General features: G+C 36.0%; 3 protein-coding genes and 1 long non-coding RNA gene across 9 annotated transcripts; 2 read left to right on the forward strand and 2 right to left on the reverse strand.

The window, feature by feature from the left end:
* The first annotated feature begins 1,500 nt into the window (after positions 1 to 1,500).
* LOC130676444 (titin-like) lies at positions 1,501 to 10,358 on the forward strand. The gene is made up of 4 exons (XM_057482645.1): positions 1,501 to 1,980; positions 2,075 to 6,092; positions 6,166 to 6,309; positions 8,569 to 10,358. Exons 2-4 carry the CDS (start codon positions 2,103 to 2,105, stop codon positions 8,719 to 8,721), a joined length of 4,287 nt encoding a protein of 1,428 aa, XP_057338628.1. The 5' UTR covers positions 1,501 to 1,980; positions 2,075 to 2,102; the 3' UTR covers positions 8,722 to 10,358.
* Positions 6,464 to 8,283, reverse strand: LOC130676445 (U-scoloptoxin(11)-Ssd3a-like). Its single transcript, XM_057482646.1, has 4 exons — positions 8,127 to 8,283; positions 7,132 to 7,314; positions 6,866 to 7,069; positions 6,464 to 6,781 (listed from the first exon to the last, which is right to left on the reverse strand). Exons 1-4 carry the CDS (start codon positions 8,232 to 8,234, stop codon positions 6,581 to 6,583), a joined length of 696 nt encoding a protein of 231 aa, XP_057338629.1. The 5' UTR covers positions 8,235 to 8,283; the 3' UTR covers positions 6,464 to 6,580.
* Positions 10,198 to 20,672, reverse strand: LOC130676443 (supervillin). 6 transcript variants are annotated; one of them, XM_057482641.1, is made up of 16 exons: positions 20,532 to 20,672; positions 19,873 to 19,974; positions 19,716 to 19,787; positions 19,525 to 19,613; positions 18,915 to 19,041; positions 18,583 to 18,841; positions 16,180 to 17,583; positions 15,107 to 15,996; positions 14,286 to 15,031; positions 13,892 to 14,168; positions 13,753 to 13,794; positions 13,484 to 13,652; positions 13,240 to 13,397; positions 10,934 to 13,164; positions 10,705 to 10,860; positions 10,198 to 10,357 (listed from the first exon to the last, which is right to left on the reverse strand). In XM_057482641.1, the coding sequence occupies exons 2-16, from the start codon at positions 19,970 to 19,972 to the stop codon at positions 10,271 to 10,273; spliced, it is 6,807 nt and encodes a 2,268-aa protein (XP_057338624.1). In that variant the 5' UTR covers positions 19,973 to 19,974; positions 20,532 to 20,672; the 3' UTR covers positions 10,198 to 10,270. The 6 variants fall into 6 exon arrangements, with proteins under 6 accessions (XP_057338624.1, XP_057338623.1, XP_057338622.1 ...); XM_057482640.1 differs by having other exon boundaries at positions 19,716 to 19,790; XM_057482639.1 differs by lacking the exon at positions 20,532 to 20,672 and adding an exon at positions 20,293 to 20,311.
* LOC130676446 (uncharacterized) lies at positions 19,040 to 20,762 on the forward strand. The gene is made up of 2 exons (XR_008991412.1): positions 19,040 to 19,455; positions 19,545 to 20,762. It is a non-coding gene; the product is annotated as an uncharacterized LOC130676446 (long non-coding RNA).
* The last annotated feature ends 44 nt before the right edge of the window (positions 20,763 to 20,806 follow it).

The following is a 20,806-nucleotide window of genomic DNA, read 5'->3' on the forward strand; positions in this document are numbered from 1 at the left end:
TACGGTGTTCAATTCAGTCAGAGGAGACTGCGCGCAAACAACGAGAAATATGTTGTTATTTGACACGTCTCTAGTGTCACCGTAGATGCGCACCCTCAGCTCATTCAAGAATGGCGTTCCAGAGAGCGGGATGTTGTACTTGATGAGGTGATGCTTGAATGAGCTAAGTTCATTTATGAAGTCACGCCGAGTATAACTCACGATGAACCTTTCGGAGGAAGTTAACGCAGAAGAATCAGCGGCTTCAACTCCTTCCGACCCTGGCATGTCGACGAATGAAACTCGCTCCTGAGTTTGGCGGTTAGTCTACGTAAAAAACAAAAAAATTACCAAATCAAAAAGGAATAGAGCAAACTAGGTAAATTTATGATAATTATGGAATTTAACTAGGAAGGGTATAACTATTTACTTATTCATAAAATAAAAATTCATAAATTATGATGATAATGATTTAAATGATTATCATTTACATGTTAATACACTTGTACAAAGATTTTTTAAATAATGTACAAAATTATTTACATTCATGAAACTATTAATTCATTTACTTATCATTGGATTATTAATTATTATTATTATTGTTAATTATGTTATCATTTTTGAAGAAATTTTCTTGTACGTTGAGTTGAAATGTTTTTAAGACGTAAATGTTTTTTTTTTATTATTTCTCACAGATTGATTTAGCGTTTGTGTATTTTTTTTCTACTAAGGAAATATATTATTAATTCAACTAAATCAAAATCAAACTCTTTATAAATAAATCTTGTTTAAGATATTTTTTCTAGTTTTTCATATTTGGGGGTAGAATTTGTACCTTATAAAAAAAAAAAAATTTTCAAGAAAAAAAAAATTTTTTTACTCAATATTTTGAGGTGGCCCACTCGTTTTTTAAATAAATAATTGATTAAACGGGGTAGTTTCAACGAAAAAAATTTTTTCTGTCCAAAATCGTGGAAAACATCTAATAATTGTCGAATGTGATTTTTTTTTACTTCACTTTCATTTTAATTCAAAAGAAAATGCTTTTCATTTTTATATTTTTTACTTAAATTACAAAAATAATAGGAAAAAAATTTTTTCAACTTCTGACTTTCGATTAGCTTTCAAGGGGACACCCTACAGATTCTAGAACACCATGTAATTTTTTTCGTTGGGACTACCCCGTTTGATCAATTATTTATTTTAAAAACGAGTGGGCCACCTCCAAATATTGAGTAAAAAAATTCTTTTTTTTTATAAGGTACAAATTCTACCCCCATGCAGAAAAACAAAAAAAAAGTTTTTTTTCAACCCACCCTAATATATATATTTTTTTTTAATTTCCAGTGGGTCAACTTACCTCAGTGAGAGATATAAGTAATCATTTAAAAAAATCCACCAAATTCATATTCAAAAATTAACGCGGGTTTTTAATACCAAAAGTAGTTTTCGTCATTACCGATTTCATGTAAACATCATCATTGGGCAATAGAGTCATCATCAGCATCATCAAGTTTGTCTGTGATGTGGCAGGCCTGACTTAAATGGTTGATTGCATTGCCGATGTCGTTCTCGGCAAAATAATTGTCGTGTGTTGTCGTGAGTAAATCTCATTTCCACCGGATTAAAAATAACAGTAAAACCCAAAGTAATTTACTGATATTAAAAATAATCATTAACGCAAATAACTCAGCTAAATGAGCCACTCATCAATAAACAAACAAGTTAAATAATAAATTGTTTATTTTAAAAAGGGTTACTGGGCTGGTTGCTGTTATCAGAGTGATGATGGTGTGACCCTTCATCATAACGTTCCATGTAAACATTGCAAATGAGCTTTGTGCGTTTCAATTTTATTTTATCAGCTTATTTATTATTTTAGTAGTTACTATTTTCTGTTTACTCATATTTTTTTATATTTATTGCCATAAGTTTATTATTATTTATACTCATAAATATGAGTTATGATTTTTGATACTCCAAATTATGACCACGTTTATGGTAAGTTTACATTCGGCTTTTAATATTTTACTTAATTTGTAATAAAATATTATTTAGTACTTAAAATTAAATAATAAATTTAATTCTTTTACAGATTTTCTGATAATTTAATTTTTTATCTGATGAAAATAATAATGGATCAGCAAAATATCAATGAAATAAACGTTGATCAGTCGATTTCAGAGGCTAGTGAACTTTCTGCTTCAGTTGTTAAAGAAATACCTGATACTGAAAAAATAGCTGACACAAATGATGACACGAAAAATGATGGTGAGGTTATGGAGCAACTAAATACGCCGAATAAAATTCATCAGTTGCCGGACAATTGCGTCGAAATTAATAATTCTGCTGGCGAAGAATCTAATCATGATAAGAAAGAAGATGCTGAGGCAGAAAATATCAACATGACTGTAGATGAAGGCGATGATGAGGGAGAAAAAGCTGATACATGTCAGGTGGATGGTGGTAAGGTTCAAGCTGATGATGGCAAGGAACCAGATCAAGAACAACCAGCAGAAAGTAAAATGGATGTTGATGGCGAGGTAGAGGTAGAGGCGACCAAAGAGTGCGAAGAGGCTAAAGACAGTTGTAATTCAGTTGCTACTGAGGAAGTGGTTGATAATGACCAGGTGGTGACTGAAGAGGAGACTGTTGGAGATACGATAGATATGATTGAAGAAACGATCGTTATTCCGAACGAATATGAAGCTGGGGAAGTCATTAGTTTGCAGAATGATAAAATTACTGTTGTCTCTACTGATCACATGAGTTCTGAAGACACTAATGATGATGAGGAACAAACGACGGAGACTATTGAGTTCAATGTCATTGAGTATACGGATGTCGAAGGTAATCAAGAGCTAAAGGTAGAGAAGGTCGAGTCTTGTGAGTATGTAAAGACGTCTGGTGATGATGCGGTGGCTTCTTTGACGGTTGATGAGTCTGCTAGCCAGGACAAGGATGAGCTGAAAGAAATTCAGGAGTCTTTGGTGGAGTCGATGGAGGTAGATGGGGCTCTGGAGAATGGCCAGTGTGTTGAAGAGCACATTGAGTGTATAGAGAACGAGGAGTCGAGCGAGAGCAAAGAGGCGGGTTCGGAGAAAAGACGTAGTGTTATTCAGGATATCTTTGATGACTGGGGGGACGAAAATGCTGAAGAAGATTCTACTTCTGCTCAGTCTCATGATACCGTTGAGTTGGAACTCAAGAGTCTGCTGGATGATGATAAAAGTTCTTCGAAACCAGAAGAGGTGGAGGCAACTATCACAGTGAGGCCGAAAAAAAATGCTGGATTATCTCCGACAGTTAAAACTCAGTCTGCATCGCCGAGTGTTGATTCTGCGGTTAAGAAAATTGTTAAAGATGATTCTGTTAAACCACAGATACAAAAGCTGACACCACCGAGAACGCCAGAGTCGACGAAAGTACCGAACAAATTATCGACTCCGCAATCTGGGACACCCAAGTCCGCTGGACTTACTGATAGTTTGTCTTCGCCGAGTGACGGCTCGCCGGTAGTCTTCAAGGGCTTCAAGAGCAAAGAGCTCGAGACAGCGAAAAAAGAAATAATTATTGTTAAAAAAATGAGAAAGGAAGCGAGTGAGTCAGTGACGTCTACGCCGGCATCAGTTTCTTCTCAGGCTTCGTCGGCACCAGAAGACCGTCTGATATCCCCGGTGTCGAGTGAAAAAACTAGTACTGATAAAGAACTTTTGGCTATTCTTGAAGGCGACGTTGATCCAGACTGGTCGGATTTGAGGTCTCCAACGCTGGTTGAAGAGCCAGAGAAAAAGGACGAACTCGTTGTTCAACGGAGTTCGCCGACTAAATTGGATCCGTTGACGGAGCGCGAGCTTGCTTTGAAGCAGCTTCTAGAGCTACCAGCTACTCCTAAAAAAGCGTTGCCTCAGAAAAAAAAGTTTACGCCCAAGTTGATCCGCCCGGCTAAGCCTCACAAGGAAGTTAAAGGAATTGCTAAAGAAGTTAAAGAGGTTCCGAAGAAACTAGTGAGTATTGATTTGGTTGATAAAGATGCAAAGGAGGTGGTTCAGGAGCAAGAACTTGTGTCAATTGATTTAACAAGTTCTGATGATGTTAAGACTGATGAAACTAGATCAGGGAGAAAAAGAAAACCCACTGAGAAGGCGCGCGAGTATGAAATCAGTCCCAAGCGCCAGAAGACTGTCAAGATCACCAAGACTACGACGAGCAAGAAAACAACTAAAGATAATTCTAGCGCTGGCAAGTCGAAAGATTCTACGGAAAATAATTTAAACAATGCTCCGGACAATGCGGAAGTGATAGATAAGAATAAAGATAAGGATAAAAATAAAGATAAGGATAAAGATAAAGATAAAGAGGATAAGGATGAGTCAGAAGGAGAAAGCACTGATACTACTGATGTGATAGAAAATGATGAAGAAGAATCTGAATCAAAGGCTGATAAAGTTCCTGATGAATCTGCGAAGAAACCAAAGGACACGACGACCAAGAAAGCCGCGCCCTCTAATGCTAAAAAGAAAGTCACCAAACCTAAAGCTCCAGCTCCGAAGAAGGCGCCGCCCAAGACGATGGCTAAAAAATCACCAAAAGTCACCAAGGCTGTGAAGAAAAGTCCTGACGGAACTGCTGAACCCAAACCGAAGAAAAAAATAATCGCTGAAATAGACCGGCTGCTCCAGGACGAAGGAGTTGTCAATTTGCTGTACGACGTTGAGCAGCCGAGCAAACGTCTTGTTCCAGTGACCAAAACCCAGGCTAAAGTGATGGACATGCAGAAAGTCCAACGTGAGTTAAAAATCCGTACTAAACTTGTTCGTAATGCTGTGCTGAGATTACGAACCTCTGGAACTTCTCCTGCAAACGTCACCTCGAGATCCAAGAGACACGAGCAGCAGCAATCGTCACTTCAGTCGACGCCTGAAAAAAAATCCGACTCGTCAAAGTCACCGCGTTCTTCGATGGCATCACCAACGGAATTCATGTTCCCCGCGAAAATACGAAATGCTGCGCATGAGTCTATTATCATCCGCAGACACTCCTCGAGTTCATTTTCAAGCGCTTCGGGCAGTCCGCGGGTCAGCATAGACGGGGTCGAGAGACATTCGAATGCGGACGGCAGCAAAATGGATGATCATACGTTGAGATCCAATAAGAGACGTCTGTCGCAGGAGGATAAGAAAAAGTTTATGCCTGATTCCAAGAAAAGTAAAAAAGATATTGATAAAATAAATGATTTGATGGCAATGCTGCCTAAGAATAAACAGCCCCAATCGCTGGCCAAGACTGTAAAGAAAGCGGCGATTGATAAAAAAATTAAGAAGCAGATCGCTGATAATGAAGATGAGAATGAGGAAGAATCTAAAGCCACTAAGAATGGAGCTGCAGGAAAAAGTAACGCGAAGACTAAAAAAATAACAAAGTCGAAAGTTTCTTTTGCTAAGGAAGAAGTTGACATCAAAGAGGAACCAACTGAAGAGGACGACGCCCTGTCAGCTTGTCTTGCTGAGGCAGTGACAGCGTTGGCCACTGAAAATACCGGTCGTACGAGAGCTGGGGCTGTCAGTAGAAAAACAAAGTCGCGTAGCGATGCCGACAGTATCAAAGCTAAAGATAAAATTCAGTTTAGTAATAAAGAAATAATTGTCCAGAGACACGGGAATCTCGTCCAGCTGATTCTGACGCCATCAACTTCTTCTAAAATAAGAAACGGCTTGACGTTGCAGATGATCCAGGAGTTCCGCGAAGCTCTGACGATACTCAAAAAGGACGATGACTGCAGAGTTGTCTTACTCACCTCCACAGGGTCGAGCTTTTGCGAGGGACTCGACTTGTCTTCGCTTCTTCAAGAAAACAAAGACACCAGGCGGCTCCGAGCCCAAGAATTAGCCAATGGCGTCAAAGATTTCATAAAAAGTCTGGCTACTTTCAACAAGCCCATTGTCGCTGGTGTCCAAGGGACGGCTGTAGGTCTGGGAGTGACGATGCTACCGCTCTTTGATCTTGTAATCGCAAGTGATAAGGCTACTTTCAGTACACCCTACGGCAAGCTGGGGCAAATCGCCGAAGGCGCAGCTGTTTTTACTCTGTCTCATGTCCTTGGTAGCGCAGTGGTGAGTTTTTTAAATTAATAAATAATAATTAATTATTTAATTGTCATTTAATTTGGTATTTATTTCAACGCAGACGAGTGAATTATTGCTGGGCGGAAGGACACTTACGGCGAATGAAGCTCTGAGAGCAGGTCTTGTAACGAGAGTCCTCTGGCCTGATCGATTCCAAGTCGAATTACTGCCATCACTTCGCGTAATGAGCGAGCAATCATCTCAGGTAAATAATTAATTTTCTTACATAACTATTCAAATCGCGATTACGTTAAAAAAATTAGATTTAGGTAAAAATGTCAAGAGACCTTTTTTGTAGAGAATTTCATCAGCTACAAAATTGTACATATGAATTTTTTTCGTATCTGCAGTAATTTCGCCAGGATTTTTATTTTTTTACAGCAACTTCGAGATGGAAATTTGAATATTTAAAAAAATGGCGGGTCTTAAATTTATTTTTAAAAAAATATAAAAATAACTAAAGTTTAGAGCCAGTACTAGTATACTCTACTAGTTTTATTCCACGGGTCACAGTAAGCTTTGTAAGCTGACCCTAAGTACATTAACTCCTGGACCATCTCCGTAGTCTTGTACTCGGTGATGCAGAGATTAGCTCTTGGACATGCGCACCGGTAATAAATTGAATATAAATCTGGTCGTACGTATCCACAGAAATCGTAGCTGTAGCATATTCTTTGCTGAAATATATATAGATATATTTTAAGATAAATATCTAATAAATAAATAAATAATAAATATTTATTATATTCCTGACTCATTACTTTTGAGCACTTGTACGATTGGTAAAGTTGGTTGTCCATGTACTCATATTTTTTCAATCTCCAGTAGTGAGTCGACGGACATATACAGTCGACCGTGACATTATGAGCAATCATATGTGAATTGTCGTCATTTATAAATCCACGTACAACAGCGGCTATTTGTTTGGGTTTGCATTCATCTTTTTCTTTTATCGGCGCACAAAACTATTGAATAATATTTACTATTATTATTTTTGAATTGTAAAATTTAAATTACTAAAATATACTTTTAAAACAGCCCGATTATTGAGAACTATAGATGACTCGTCAGTTTCTTCAGACCAAGGACATTCTACTCCATCGGGACATCGGCAAAGTCTTTCTGCCAAATTAGGCATCCAGAAACGTCGATGTACGACATTACAAACTTGATCTTTACCACATTCGTCTAAAGTTAATTCTCCAGTTGTCTGTACACAGAAATAAAACAGATTTCTATATTTAATTATAATTACTAGTGGAAAGTAACTCGAAGCCATTAATGGATCATAGATTTTAATTTTGGCATAAGAAAAAAATACAAACTCTTTAATTTCAAACTTATGACAGCATATTTTACTTATCAGGGGTTCGCACTTTTCTCTCTATTACACTCAAGTCTACGATCAGTACAATCTTTGTTGCACTTGTACAGTAAATGGAAACTTTGGCCGAGTTTTTCTCTTAAACAAACGAATATTATGAATCAATTAAAGCGCACTTCGCTAGATTAGACAATAATGCATCAAAGTGCGGTCTGTGTTTTGTATTGAGAGATTTTGTTTTTGAAAAAAACCCAGCCGAAAATATCTGATAACCCCTGTTATGGAATAGTACACAAAAAAAAAGAATTTCTTGGCGCAAGAAATATTTTGTATTATGAATTGAAGACAAAAATTTTTCTTGGCTCAATAATTTTTTTCTCGCCTAAAAAATTTTTTTCTTGTTCCGAGAAAATTTTTTCTTACCCCAAGAAAAGTTTTGTTTTCACTTTATAATACAAAAAATTTCTTGAGTCAAGTAAAAATTTTCTTAGAACAAGAAAAAATTTTTTACGCCAAGAAATCCTTTTTTTCTGTGTAATTTTTAACTTTTGTCAAAAGTAAAATTTTCGGGTTATTTTCCTCAGTAATTTCTGCTCACTTTCTTTTTGTGTATAAGCAATAAAGAAAAAAAATATCAGTCTTGTAATAATTACTCAAGTAACTGCTATTGTAAATTAATTTTTAAAGTTGATACTTACACCTTCGCGGTATTTGAAAATAATACTACTTGGCTTACTGCTAATCCTCGTGTAATTTGACAGACACAGTACCGGAAACACAAATAGCAAACAAGTGATTTTCCACATAGTTTACAAATTTAGCTTCGAAATGTTTCAGTAAACAGTAACGGATGATTAATAGAAAACTTTATCGAATTATTTGTAATAATACAAAATAATAGTACTGGTGATCATCCTACACAACGCCTACACCCGACATATTCCATATATCGAGAGAGTGGCGGATTACTATTCAATTTTAAATATTTACAAACAGTGTCTGTTTTTAGAATCACGCGAGCAGATTTCTCCTTCTTGATGACAACTGAATAAATTATCTGATTAATTAGTCAGCCCTCATATATATTCAATTTTAATACAGTTAATTAATAAATTAATTAATTAATTATATATTTTACAGTCAATGGAAGCTACAAAAGCGCTCCTACGCCACAGTCTTCGTAAGAAATTAGACGCCGCCTTGGAGTCTGAGAGCTATCTGTTGATCCAGCATTGGTGTTCAATCGAGTGTCAGGAAGCAATAAAAGCTTATTTGGATGAAAAAGTTCAGTGAGTTTACTAGCATGGTATAAAAAAAATTTTAATATAAATGATAAAAAGAAAAACAATAAATGATAGCGTTTATGATACTCGTTATCGGTGAATAAAATAAAAAAAAAAAATAGTGTGTATGAATTTAAAAATGAATATATTGTAGTGAGATTTTTTTTCTCTTTATACTTTAGAGCTGTGTATATTGCATCAAAAATTAATCACTAGAGTCCGTGCGCTGTGAAAAAAAATAATATTAGAATCGTGTATTTAAATTTTTTAAAATTCAAATCGCAATAATGTCACAAGTTATCAACTGGCTTTCAAATAATTAATATCATCTTATAAAACTCTGTGGAATTGATGCCTTCTGATTGCCTCGATCTCGAAGTACATCGCGCCGGGGTTAATTACTAAATTACTAATTAAAATTAAACCAAATGAAGAACAAAAAAAATTTTAAATAAATATTTTACGTGTATTAAAAATAATTATTATCATTATTTCTTATTTGGTAATTAGAAATAATAATTATTGAGCAAAACGGACTTAATTATATGGTTTAAAATTATTCATTTTCATTAGTAATTAATATTTTAATTATCAGACAACTTATACGTATTACTTAACATGTACTCGTCATGTTTTATATTTTTTTTGTCTTATTATATTTTAATTAATTAATTATAAATATTGTTAAAATTATAAAAATTAATTATGTGTACGAGAATCAAATCATTGACTTTTTTTCCGTACAAAAAATAACATTGATATTAATATTCGTAAAGAAAAAAAATGTTTATTAACAAAAAAAATATTAGATAGAAATATAATAATAATAAATAGACTATTGATATCAATAGTTTAATAAAAAAATTTATTAAATAACTTTATGTCTTGTTTTGTTTTATTTTTTAATTAATTAATTATGCGCTATATAAATATGTATTTATAGAATTTAATAATTTTATTATTTTTAATTAACTATCGATTGCAAAGCAAAATCAATTAATATGTACAATTTATACGCAACTGTATTTCGGGAATCAGGCAGTAAAAAAAAAACAACCGTGTGAATATGGAATTATTGTAATAAAATAAAATAGAAATAGAAATTTAAAAATTTTAATGTTTGTAATAATAGATGGTGATTATTTTGCCGGTTGTACGTAAAAATAAATTAATGGATTGTATTGAGGAATAATAATAATAATTAATTATTGTGAAAAAGGACACAGAAATGTGCTGTAAGATTTAACGGTTTAAAACACATGTATTATTTGATAAATATATATAAAACCCGTACAAATATAAATGAAATATTCACAAGCCAATTTACGATTATTTTTTTTTCTTGTCAGTGTATTAAAAATATATCTTTCGGAATAATACTTTAGCCTAAGTCTTTTTTATCAGCACTTGAGTTTGCGTGAAAAAAAATCAACCATTTTAAAAAGACGTCTTGATATTAAAATTGCATTGGCAATTAATTATTTGATTTTTGTATATAAAATAACATTTTTTTTAAATTACTGTACACATGTTTCAGTAAATTTAACCGTCGGTATGTATCAAAAAAGGCCGATTTTCTTTTTAATATCTATTTGCTTCCATGACGGAAGTTCTTTAAATTCTTCTATGCTCATACCCAGCAGTTCCTGGTGAAAAAATATTTTTAAATTATTTTATTTATTCAAATTTATATATAAGAGCTAAGAGGCCGTTTATAAAATACGTCCGCACTTATGGGGGGGAGGTATCGCTTACTGTTAAATTTTCTTGGTTTTTTTAATTGATTTTTTTGCTACGAGTCATACTTCATATTTTTAATTATATAAATTTGTGTATTAATTCCCATATATTATTACGGGGCTGGAGGATCTATTACTTGCGACGCAAAATTTATAGGGGGTCGCAGAAAATGTGAGGAAGGGAGGGGTCTAAAAAGATAAAATTTTTCGTGACGTATTTTATGAACGGCCGCTAATAAAAATATAAAACGTACCAAAAAGTGTTGCGGAGACAAATATAATTCTAAAGAAGTCGGATCAACACCTTCAGGTAACGGTCGTTGTAGTAATTGAGCAGGTGGATAAGTACGTTGCATTAAACGAGCCAGCTCGCTTTCCACAGAAAGTATTTCACCAGGAGCACGACCATCCTATTTTCATAAATTACATAATTATTAATTATTCATTCAAATATATGTTAATAATAATCATAATAATAAGAACCTTTATATTTAACTCAGCGATATCATCACGATCAGTCCAAGTGGGAAAAAGATTTATGAATTCAAGCGGTTCCAGCCCGGCCCACACGAGATAAACGCAGCATTTTTTAATACTCGAGTGTGTCTGCATCTTTTTCCAGTAGTCAATAGCAACTGTCATAGCAGCCTTACGCTCAGCTTGCCATCGCACTGCTCCACTTCCTGTCTGATCCTCTTCGCCGGTATCGGGCCACCAGCCCTGCCACAGCCAAACCTCATCTTTGTTGTCCAGCAAAAATAAAGCTGGCTGATTTACTTGGTACAGTTCCTCTTGTAAAAAGGGAAAAGGCGTCGGCTCCTTGGAACGATGCGGGCACAAAATTTCGCTCGCTGTAAATTCTCTCGACAGACTCGAAAAGTGAAAAAGTCTTGGCGTATGGTGCGGAATGCTCTTTCTGTTGAGAGTCATGTGTAATTTTCTATTCATCACGCCATTTAAGAACTCCTCGGGTTCTTCACCTTCGTATATTTCGCAGATACTCGGGTTACAACCGCCGAGTCCGGCTTCAGACGGACAATTATCCTTCAGTTTCCCAGCAGCATGTAAAGCATTTTCACGAATATGAGAAAGCGAATGCCGTCCATACCACACGGAAATTTTTTCAGACTTACTGTCAAGGAAGACTAGAGATCCGCGACTCTTCAATTGTCGCGGACTACATGGAACTTCAATTAAACAAGTTTCGGATTTTTCAGCGCCCCGACTTACGTAGATACGTAATTTATTGTGATTGCGTTTGTCGGATTTTTTACCCGAGTGAATTACCATGCCGCCTTTAAATAAATTAAGAAAAGCCGCGGGTTCGTTGCCCTCGACTACGCGTATTTGAGGACCTTCCTCTTTGTCCAGTTCAACGGTGAGCAAGGCAGCTGTACCCTGTTTGTTAAGCGAGGCATTGCTGCCTTGCCAAATGAAATACGCGCACCGATCGCGGCCTTCAACTGCGTGTTTTGATGGCAATCCACTCAGTTCGCGTCCCGTAACGGTGATAGTATACATCCACCGAACAATGTAACTATCACCCGTAAAAAATTGTCCAACGGAACTATCATTCAACTGACTGTAAGAGTACTCATCAATGTGCCACACAGTAACATTCGTGGTCATTACCAAGTACTGGCGACTGAATTCTTGGTCGAACCAACCGCTTCCGCGGCCCAGATGGCAGCCTTCGAGTATCAAATCAACAGGCGTATCATTTGACTGAAGCATTAAATTAACATCAGGTGGTTCGACAATTATTTTACCATCAACTTGTTCTTTTTCTTCCGGCTTTTTAACTTTTATAACTCCAGCGGCATTTGGCCAGTCGAGAAATTTTTCACGGAAGAGGATTGTCTCAGTGTGCTGAGTTAATTTAGCAATCAAACACCACTCGGGACGCTTTATATCTTTCTTTACAGCAGCTGGCGCAACATCGCGCCGTCCAATTATTTTAGCAGCATCTATTGGACAGACAGTACAGTCCGAATAGTCGTACCCTTCATTCCACAGATCTTGTGCTAATCGCGTTGCCACTCTACGCTTCTCCATGGAAGCTATTTTTCCATGCCATATGTACATCTCGCCACCAAAATCAAACACTAAAATTTTACTGGGATCAAGTATTTTTATCTTTGGTATCGCACCCCAGTATTTATCCAGAGGTATCAGCTCGTCATTGACAACTTCGTAGACAACATTGGTAGCAATTAATGCCGACTCGTACAGCTCATCTTCGTCAGGATGTCCAGCTTCAACGACATCAGCATTAATATCCCCCTCACCTAGAAGTTTCCAAAAGTTCTCCGTATCCGTCACCGTTCCCGTCGTCTTGCCCTCGTTTATCGTCACCACACGAGCAGCATGACAGCCCAGGTCTTTGTGTCTCTGTATCCTCGATGCGATATCAGCAGCTCTTGACTTCTCAATGACGTTGCTGAATTTTCCTGAGTAATGATACAGCTCTGATCTTGTTACCAGAATATAATTGTCACCCGAGTTAACGCTCGCAGCCACAGGTTCGACTAGACGGACTTGAACGTGTCGGCGACCTTTCACTAGTATCAGCATCAAGTCTTTGTAAGAACGTAGTTTACTATTACTACCAAACGCAACCTCATCACTGACATTCTTCAGAGTTATCGCATTGAAATTCTCCGTCGAAGCTAGACCGGCTAGTGCTTCCACAGCCAAAGTTGAATTTTGAGCAACTGCAATATTAAATTAAATCAGTAATTTATAATTTTTTAGTAATAAATTTATTTAAACCACATATTTATTCATACGTTTTTCAATGTTTGTCATCTTCATAACTCTTTCAGCGACACCAGTATTTATTTCGGTATATTCATCCTTGATATCAGTCCGCGCAGCCAATATTTTAATTGGATTTCTTGAAGAAACATGTCGCCGTTTAAATTTTGTTGTTCTTCTTGTACCGAGTCTGTTGATAAAACGTTATCTTTTACAATAAATCCATCCAAGATTAGCTATCTATTATAATAAAATAAAATAAAATAATAAGCTTACAACTCAGAGTATGGAGTAATGACATCAAAGTCACTTTCATCAAAGTCAATACTTTCTTCCCGACACTTGTCTACAGAGAGGCTGTCGAAAAACGAAGTGAAAGTCTCGTCATCAGGACGAGCAACGTATTGGACTGTGCTCGGTCTGCCATTCATCTTTGACTCCTCGCCTATTGAGAATAAAAAAAAAAAAACAATATAAAATAATACAGCCATTTAACTATTACGTCATTCTTAATTAGCAAGAATAAATAAATTTGTGTTACATACCGCTGTCGTCGCTCATTGCTGCCGCTGTGTCTTTGGCACTTCCTAGGCCAGGTAAAAAAAAAATAATGACAATTAATCTCTTGGTATTATTATAATTAAAACAAAAAATGTCTATTAATCAGCAGGTAATTTTTCTTACCTTTCCTGTGCTCAGGCCGAGGAATTTTTTTCTTGCCATCAGAAACACAAGAGTTGCCCATCGAATCAAAGAGCTTAGGATGTGAGTTAAGTGACTCAGGTAATTCAACTCTCATTTTACCGGCGACTGAAAAAGTAAGCGCGTCTGTTACAACGACCCGTTTGCGCCAGCCTTCAGCCGCTGATTCTAATTTTTCCAGCCGATCAGCTAATCTCCGTTGCTTTATCGCCAGATCCTCTTTCTCTTTTTGACAAAGATCGCTGCTCTTCTTGGAATCCTACATAAAATAGCAACACCATTATCATTATTATCTTTAAAGATTACTGTCATTATTACGCGGCAATTTTAAAGTCATTAAATAAAACAAATAAAATTTTTAAAAATCAGCGCTCACATTATCCACGGGCTTGTCGGCAATAATTAGAGGCACAGTTTCAGTTGTCACTCGGCGCTTCCAATCAGTTGTCCCGCTGCGCTGAAGTGCAGCCAGACGCTCGGCGATACTCATGCTCGGAAGATCAACAGAATTTACAACCGATACTGGTCTGAGATTTTTTTTACTTGCTAAAGTATTGTCTTCATTTGAAATACTCTCACTTTCAGACTTACGTCGAAATTTGCTGTTATTTAAAATTCGCTGTTTAAGATTTTTTTTTAAATTATCACTGTCGATTATTGTATTACTGCTGCTACTGGTAGTGCTACTTATACTATTGCAACTATTATTACTATCAATAAACTCTGATGAAGGCACTGTATTGTCTCTCTTGATACTGTTGCTGTTCATCACAACTACTCGAGTTGATTCACAAACACGACTAAAATTTTTATTCCGTAAAATAACTCCATCGTTTACGTCTGTGCAGTATTCATTATATGACTCACTCTCTTCACATTGCTTAACAATCCGTGGTTCTTGTTCTCTCGAGTACGATATTTTATTATTATTTACGCAACAAGCAATATCTACATCTACATCTACATCTACATGTGATGATGAGCTTGAAGAGGATTCAGATACTGGAATAAAATCTTGTTGCTTTTGACGAATTCCTAGTGCGTGTAAACTTGAAGATTTCAAAATACCTTTGGGCTGATCGGTATTTGTCAGCGAAATAGTTTCTGGTGTCGCGACAGTTCCTGTAAAATAAAATAAAATATAAATAAGAAAAATATAATTTACCACAAGATTATGATTAAAAAAAAAAATTTTACCGAGAGATTCATCAGGAAGTTTTTTAAAATTATCAGTTTTTGATGGAATGCTTCTTGACGCGACCTCGACCTCTTCTAGAGTAACTGGCTGAGTCCTAAACCGGCTGTTCAGTCTCCTTTGCGCCCGATCGAGTGTAACGTCAGATTTGCTGATGGTCTCAGTGGCAATGCGACGATTAAAAAATTTAACTCGCTCAGCCAGGCTCAGTTTTGACGGATCGACGTCATCAGTTTTGAAATCCTGCCTCCGGGCAGGAGCAGCATCAAGCGATTTCATGCCAGCAGAAATTTTATCAACTCCCTGATTCTGGAGCACTGCTTCGTGCACCTCCCGATAAGTAACTGGCTGGGTAACAAACCTGTCATAAAGATCTCGAGAGTGAGGCTGCCCTAATGCATCATTGCGCTGTCGCTGTTGGTGGCTGTTACGCCGCGGCAACTTGCTCTCCTTCACACTCGTAATTTTAACCCGTTCTTCTTCCACAGCCTTGAAACGTAACGCCATTTGTGATACATTCCTACCACTGGCAGTACAAATCTGTCTTCTATTTTCCAATGTCGAATCTAATTTTTCTGTATCCTTATTTATTCCGATGACATGCATTTTTTCGACCGCCGGGTTCTCGTCTGCCTTCACCTTCCTCAGCTCCAATAATTTAACACTCGGGCTGCTGTCTATTACGACAGTACTAGGCAGTGTTTGAAGGACATCAATGGTATTAGTTAATTCTTTACGATTTCTATAGCGACGTGATATATGACGTGCACGACGTAACTTAACAATATTATCGTTTAGTTTATTATTGCTGTTGATGTTTGTTGAATTTGTTTCGTCATCGTTGGTTGCACTGTCTTCAGCATTTGAATCACAATAAATTACTTCGTCTTCTCTGCAATAACATAAATAATATTGTAGAAAAAAATAATTTATTTAAATTTAAAAATTCAAATAATAAAAATAAATTAAATAGGAAACGTTACTTATAATATCAAGTGTTACTACTAATTAAAATAATATCGAGTAATTGGTAGATTGAAAATGAAACGGTAGGAAAAAGCAGACAATGACGTACCTACTGGGTAACTTGAATGAGACTATAGGCGCAATGGATGAAGTGAAATTGTTACAACGTAATGATGAACTTATTGAAGTGGGTCTACAGTCAACGTCAATAATATCTTTATCAGTATTATCGTACATTTCACTCCAGTCGCCGTGGGACGAGTGCTCGTAGCCAACGGACCGGGCGCGTTTCCTCAGACACAGATCCCTCGTTGCGTCGATGGATCGAGATCGACCGGAAGATGAATTCTTAAGTATCGAACGGACTGCGTCGCACTCTGGCAGGCTATTGGTACGACGTTGCAGTGCGCGGTTTTTCAACACTGAAAGTTTTTTTGGCGAAACAGCCTCGGACTCGTTGCTAGAATCCTCGGAGTTTTTTTTTGATGATTTTAATATTGTCTTGGGTTTGTCTTCATGCTCGTCGGACTCAGTGCTGGATTTTTTTTTCAAAATCGGCCGAGGTTCAAGAGACGGCGGATCACTGGATGATGATTCCTCGCGGCTCATTTTTTTTTTAAGAATCGGACGGACTTGAGTACAAGCACCGCCATTGAGAAACTCCGTATCCCCGAGGGTCTTGGCAACAGCAGCAGCAATACTGACATGATAACCAGTTGAATTAGACTTTACACCACCAGACGATGGTCGCTTTAAGATACTCTGTGGCTCAGTCGAATAAATATCTTCACGATCATCTTCTCCGGAAGTTTTACGTTTTAAAATAGACGTCAGATGAGACTCCGGACTGCGTGGACGTTTTACGAGCTCGTCTAAAGACGAACGACGTTCGTTTGTAAATATTGGTCGGTATTCTAAACTACATAATTCCGCATATACATCTGGAGAATTACTTCGTCGCCGTAATATCTCGTTTTCATCTAAACTACTTCGTTTTTTTAATATTCCGTGTTTTTTATTGATAACTTTATCACGTTCTAGTGCTACTGTAACAAGTGGACGAGACTCAACCGTAGTCGCCGTCTCAATATCAAATGACTTGTGTTTAAGTATAGAAATAAGCGCTGATTGATGCCGACTTGATGATAGTGCCGATGATGATATGACTTGGACCTCATCGTTGATTGTCTTGAGAATAGACGATGATAAATTGGACGTCGTTAATAATGACGGCGATGCAGCCGCACTCGATGTGACAACACACACAGTCTTGGATTGCTTGGCGTTGGTGCGCGATTTAGACGTGACCATTTGTGGTATACCAGAGATTTGATACTCGCCAGGTCTTAAATTGACAGTTCTACTCTCAATGGGTGTAATCGCGTGGGAGGAAGATGGTGATGATGATGATGAAGTCGAGGAAGCGAGCCTTTCTACACGTTCCATGGTAGCTCTTGTGCGTGCCGTCAGCGCGTCGACCCGCTGCTTCAAAACCTCACTGCTGTCGTGACTGCTACGAATAAAAATAATAATAAAAAAAAAATAAAAAAAAAAAGTAAATAAAAAACAAAGTAATTTTGCTACTATCAACGTCCGCGAAACGCACATTGCTCTTTCCCTCGTGTATATGTGTGTGTATGTATGGATATTTTTGCCCCGAGTACTTGATATTCAGTAAAGTCTTGTTTTGGAACAACAGCTCTCCTCATTCTTTCTCCCTCATTTTCACTTTCCCTCTTTATTCTACTCTTCCATTCTCTCATTTTTATATTTATATGCACACACATATATATGTATACATATAAGTATGTGTTTTCACTCACCGCAAACGAGCCAGTTAAATTGCTAACCGCCTTCTCATTATTATAAACGATATCATTTTATATTTTTCTTTTTATTGTTTACTTATTATTTTATTGTTTTTTTTTTCTTTTCTTTTCTTTTATCATCATCATTATTCACATAAAGGAAGTGCGTCAATAGCAATCGCACTAACCAGATATGACAGTAAGCCGTATGCTAATAGTAAATGCCCACGTGCTACAGGTAATTGTAGCTTAGGTGTATAAATTAACGGCATATTCGGGTTCGTATAAAATAAAAAAATAAATTATTAATTTCCAAGTCCTAGTGTACAGTTAAATGTACAAAGAGAATGTGATAAAAGAGAGAAGAAATGATAAATTTATAAACATGTGTATGTACATAGACATGAATTGTGTAGTTTTAAGCATCGTGACAACGCAAAGTAAATAGTAAAAAGCATTTAAATAGAATTATGAATAGAGATCTAGTAACTAGACAGTACGTATTACTACGCGGGGCATTAGATCAATTAGATTGTTTGTAGAATGTGTCGTGCGTGAGTTATATTGGCATGTTGGCGCACTAATTTATTAATAGACATAAGTGTATTTGAGTATATAATAGATAGACGGCTCTCAAACTACAAATACAAACACAAACACACGCACACGCACTTAACAGAGTCCACATAAACGCAATTACATACCCGAGTCGGTTTGCAGTGGAACGTTTCGTGCCGGATGAGGAAGCGAATGTCGTTGATGTAGATGACGAGGACGACGCACGTACTGCTACTGAATCGGATGTGCTTTGATGATTACTGACCCGTCGCGTGTCTTTTGAGTCGTGATGATGATAATGACCAACGCCTAACGGACACTGATTTAAATCGCTCGAAGCTGATGACGGTTTTGTCCCGGCAGCTCTAAGTGCCAATCGTTTTGAACGACGGATATTTTTGTCACCTGTAATATAAATTAATTATTATCACTATTTAGTTGTCGTCGTTGCGAAATAATTGTGGTTTTAATAACTCACTATTTTGCGAATCAGTAAATCTCTCCTCGGGCTCAGTCATTTTTGTGGAATATCGCCTCTGGTGATATTTGTCTCTGTCTCTCGGCGAGGTTTGAGAAAGGCTGCCACTCGAAGACATTGGACTTTTCTGTACCCAATAAACACTTATGTAAATGTTTTAACTTTTTACATAATTTATATATATGTATAATACTTGAAGCTTGAGCTAGCGAGCTAGTTGAGAAATTTATTCACGTGTGGCAATATAATAAAACGCCAACAGGCTTTAATAAATTTTTAAATACACTTCAGCAGTCTACCATGAATAGACTTGACTTTGTTTTTTTTCTCTAGCAAAATAAAATAAAAAGAATTGAGTTAATAATTTAGTGATAACGATAATGTGAGCGCAAGGTAACTCAGCTATTTAGTATTCAAGACTAAATTATTTAAGAAATGAATATTTATACTCGACGTAGTACCGGTAAAATAATGTACTTTATATTTGAATAATAAATTAATTTTCTTGGTGATGTATCATGTTAACGGCCGTAGATTGACGGTAATTGAATAAAACCAGTGCAAGCTACTGGAATTTAATTTAATAAAATAAAATAATGATTTTTTTTACTTGTTTATTGTATAAAGTAGCAGCCGACTGTGAACTCCAGGCCGGCACACCGTCGGAAAATCCTGTTTTTCTTGGCAAACTTGAGCCATCTATAAATAAAACAGACAACAGAAGTAAGCCAAACAAATAATATATTTAAGGATTACACCAGCAGTTAAATACCGGGTTTATTATTGATATAAATATATTACCAATTGGAGATACTATTGATGCAGCACGAAGTCTCGACGCCTTGGTTTCGCGGATGCTGGCAGTCTTTTTTCCTACTGAAAAACAACCAGCCATCAGCGATTAAAATTAATTTTCATAATAAACTTTACCATAAAATATAATTAAAATTTTTCTTACTAATACTGTTTGTAGTACTGGTTCTTGGTCTTCTGGCCAGACTGTCAGATGAGCTGCCCTCATTAGCAGCCATCAAATCAGCAGCTCCAGCTGCTACCATATCTATTATTGTTAAAATAAAATTAATAAACAGTATAGAAATTTATATAAAAATTTTTTTTACGACTTTCACAATGGCGCGTTGTTTAAATAATTATTATTTTAAAATTGAATAACTAACAATTAGTGTGTGGTATTTAAATGGTAATTTGAATGACTGGAATTAAACTTGTTCCTGGTATGAATCATAGAAAAATACCAAAGCATCCTGATCCCCCACTCCCAGAGTGAAGAGACTGTAAAATCCTATCCTACACCAGTACAACAACTTGGTCAAGGCTTTTTTCGTTTATTTAATTATAGGTCTAAACAATTACTAACCCATTAATTTAATTATCGTTATGATATCCAGGTTAGACAATTATTGATCCATTCATTTGATATTTATTATTTAAATTTAATATACTTTAGATTTATCGATCAAATCTCCAATATGTCACATTTGCCGTTCAGGTGATTGATAAATTTAATTAAAATAATAATAATGGTAACAATGAGAGTAATAGTAATAAATATTTTATTATTATTACTTTTATTGTTATTAATGTTTGATAACTTACTGATTTATTAAATGACCAGACTTGTCGCCATAATATTTTGTCTTGATGAAAAAAAATAAATAACCATCAGCTTATGGGCAACGTTAATTATTTATAAATAATAACAGTAATAATAATTAAGTATTTTTAAAAAATAATAACAATTAAACATTGACTTGTACTATCGACTAAATTGTTATCACAGGAGTCATATTTCGATGAACTCACTACCACTGGTGAAAGTTATGTAGCTGCGAAAAAAAAAAACTTATTACTTTTCTCTTTTTTTATATAAT

Source organism: Microplitis mediator, chromosome 10 (genome assembly GCF_029852145.1).
Source record: "Microplitis mediator isolate UGA2020A chromosome 10, iyMicMedi2.1, whole genome shotgun sequence".
Taxonomy (NCBI): domain Eukaryota; kingdom Metazoa; phylum Arthropoda; class Insecta; order Hymenoptera; family Braconidae; genus Microplitis; species Microplitis mediator.

What these genes read in the sequence shown, in the direction of transcription:
- LOC130676444 (XM_057482645.1), top strand. Translation starts at nt 2,103, where the DNA reads ATGAAAATAATAATGGATCAGCAAAATATCAATGAAATAAACGTTGAT. An exon ending in ATGTCCTTGGTAGCGCAGTG is followed by an intron (nt 6,093 to 6,165) that starts GTGAGTTTTTTA and finishes ATTTCAACGCAG; the next exon opens with ACGAGTGAATTATTGCTGGG. An exon ending in TGAGCGAGCAATCATCTCAG is followed by an intron (nt 6,310 to 8,568) that starts GTAAATAATTAA and finishes TATATTTTACAG; the next exon opens with TCAATGGAAGCTACAAAAGC.
- LOC130676445 (XM_057482646.1), bottom strand. Translation starts at nt 8,234, where the DNA reads ATGTGGAAAATCACTTGTTTGCTATTTGTGTTTCCGGTACTGTGTCTG. An exon ending in TTTTCAAATACCGCGAAGGT is followed by an intron (nt 7,315 to 8,126) that starts GTAAGTATCAAC and finishes TTCTGTGTACAG; the next exon opens with ACAACTGGAGAATTAACTTT. An exon ending in AATCGTACAAGTGCTCAAAA is followed by an intron (nt 6,782 to 6,865) that starts GTAATGAGTCAG and finishes TATATATTTCAG; the next exon opens with CAAAGAATATGCTACAGCTA.
- LOC130676443 (XM_057482638.1), bottom strand. An exon ending in CAGTACTACAAACAGTATTA is followed by an intron (nt 19,791 to 19,872) that starts GTAAGAAAAATT and finishes GTTGTTTTTCAG; the next exon opens with TAGGAAAAAAGACTGCCAGC. An exon ending in GATGACAAACATTGAAAAAC is followed by an intron (nt 13,165 to 13,239) that starts GTATGAATAAAT and finishes TTAATATTGCAG; the next exon opens with TTGCTCAAAATTCAACTTTG.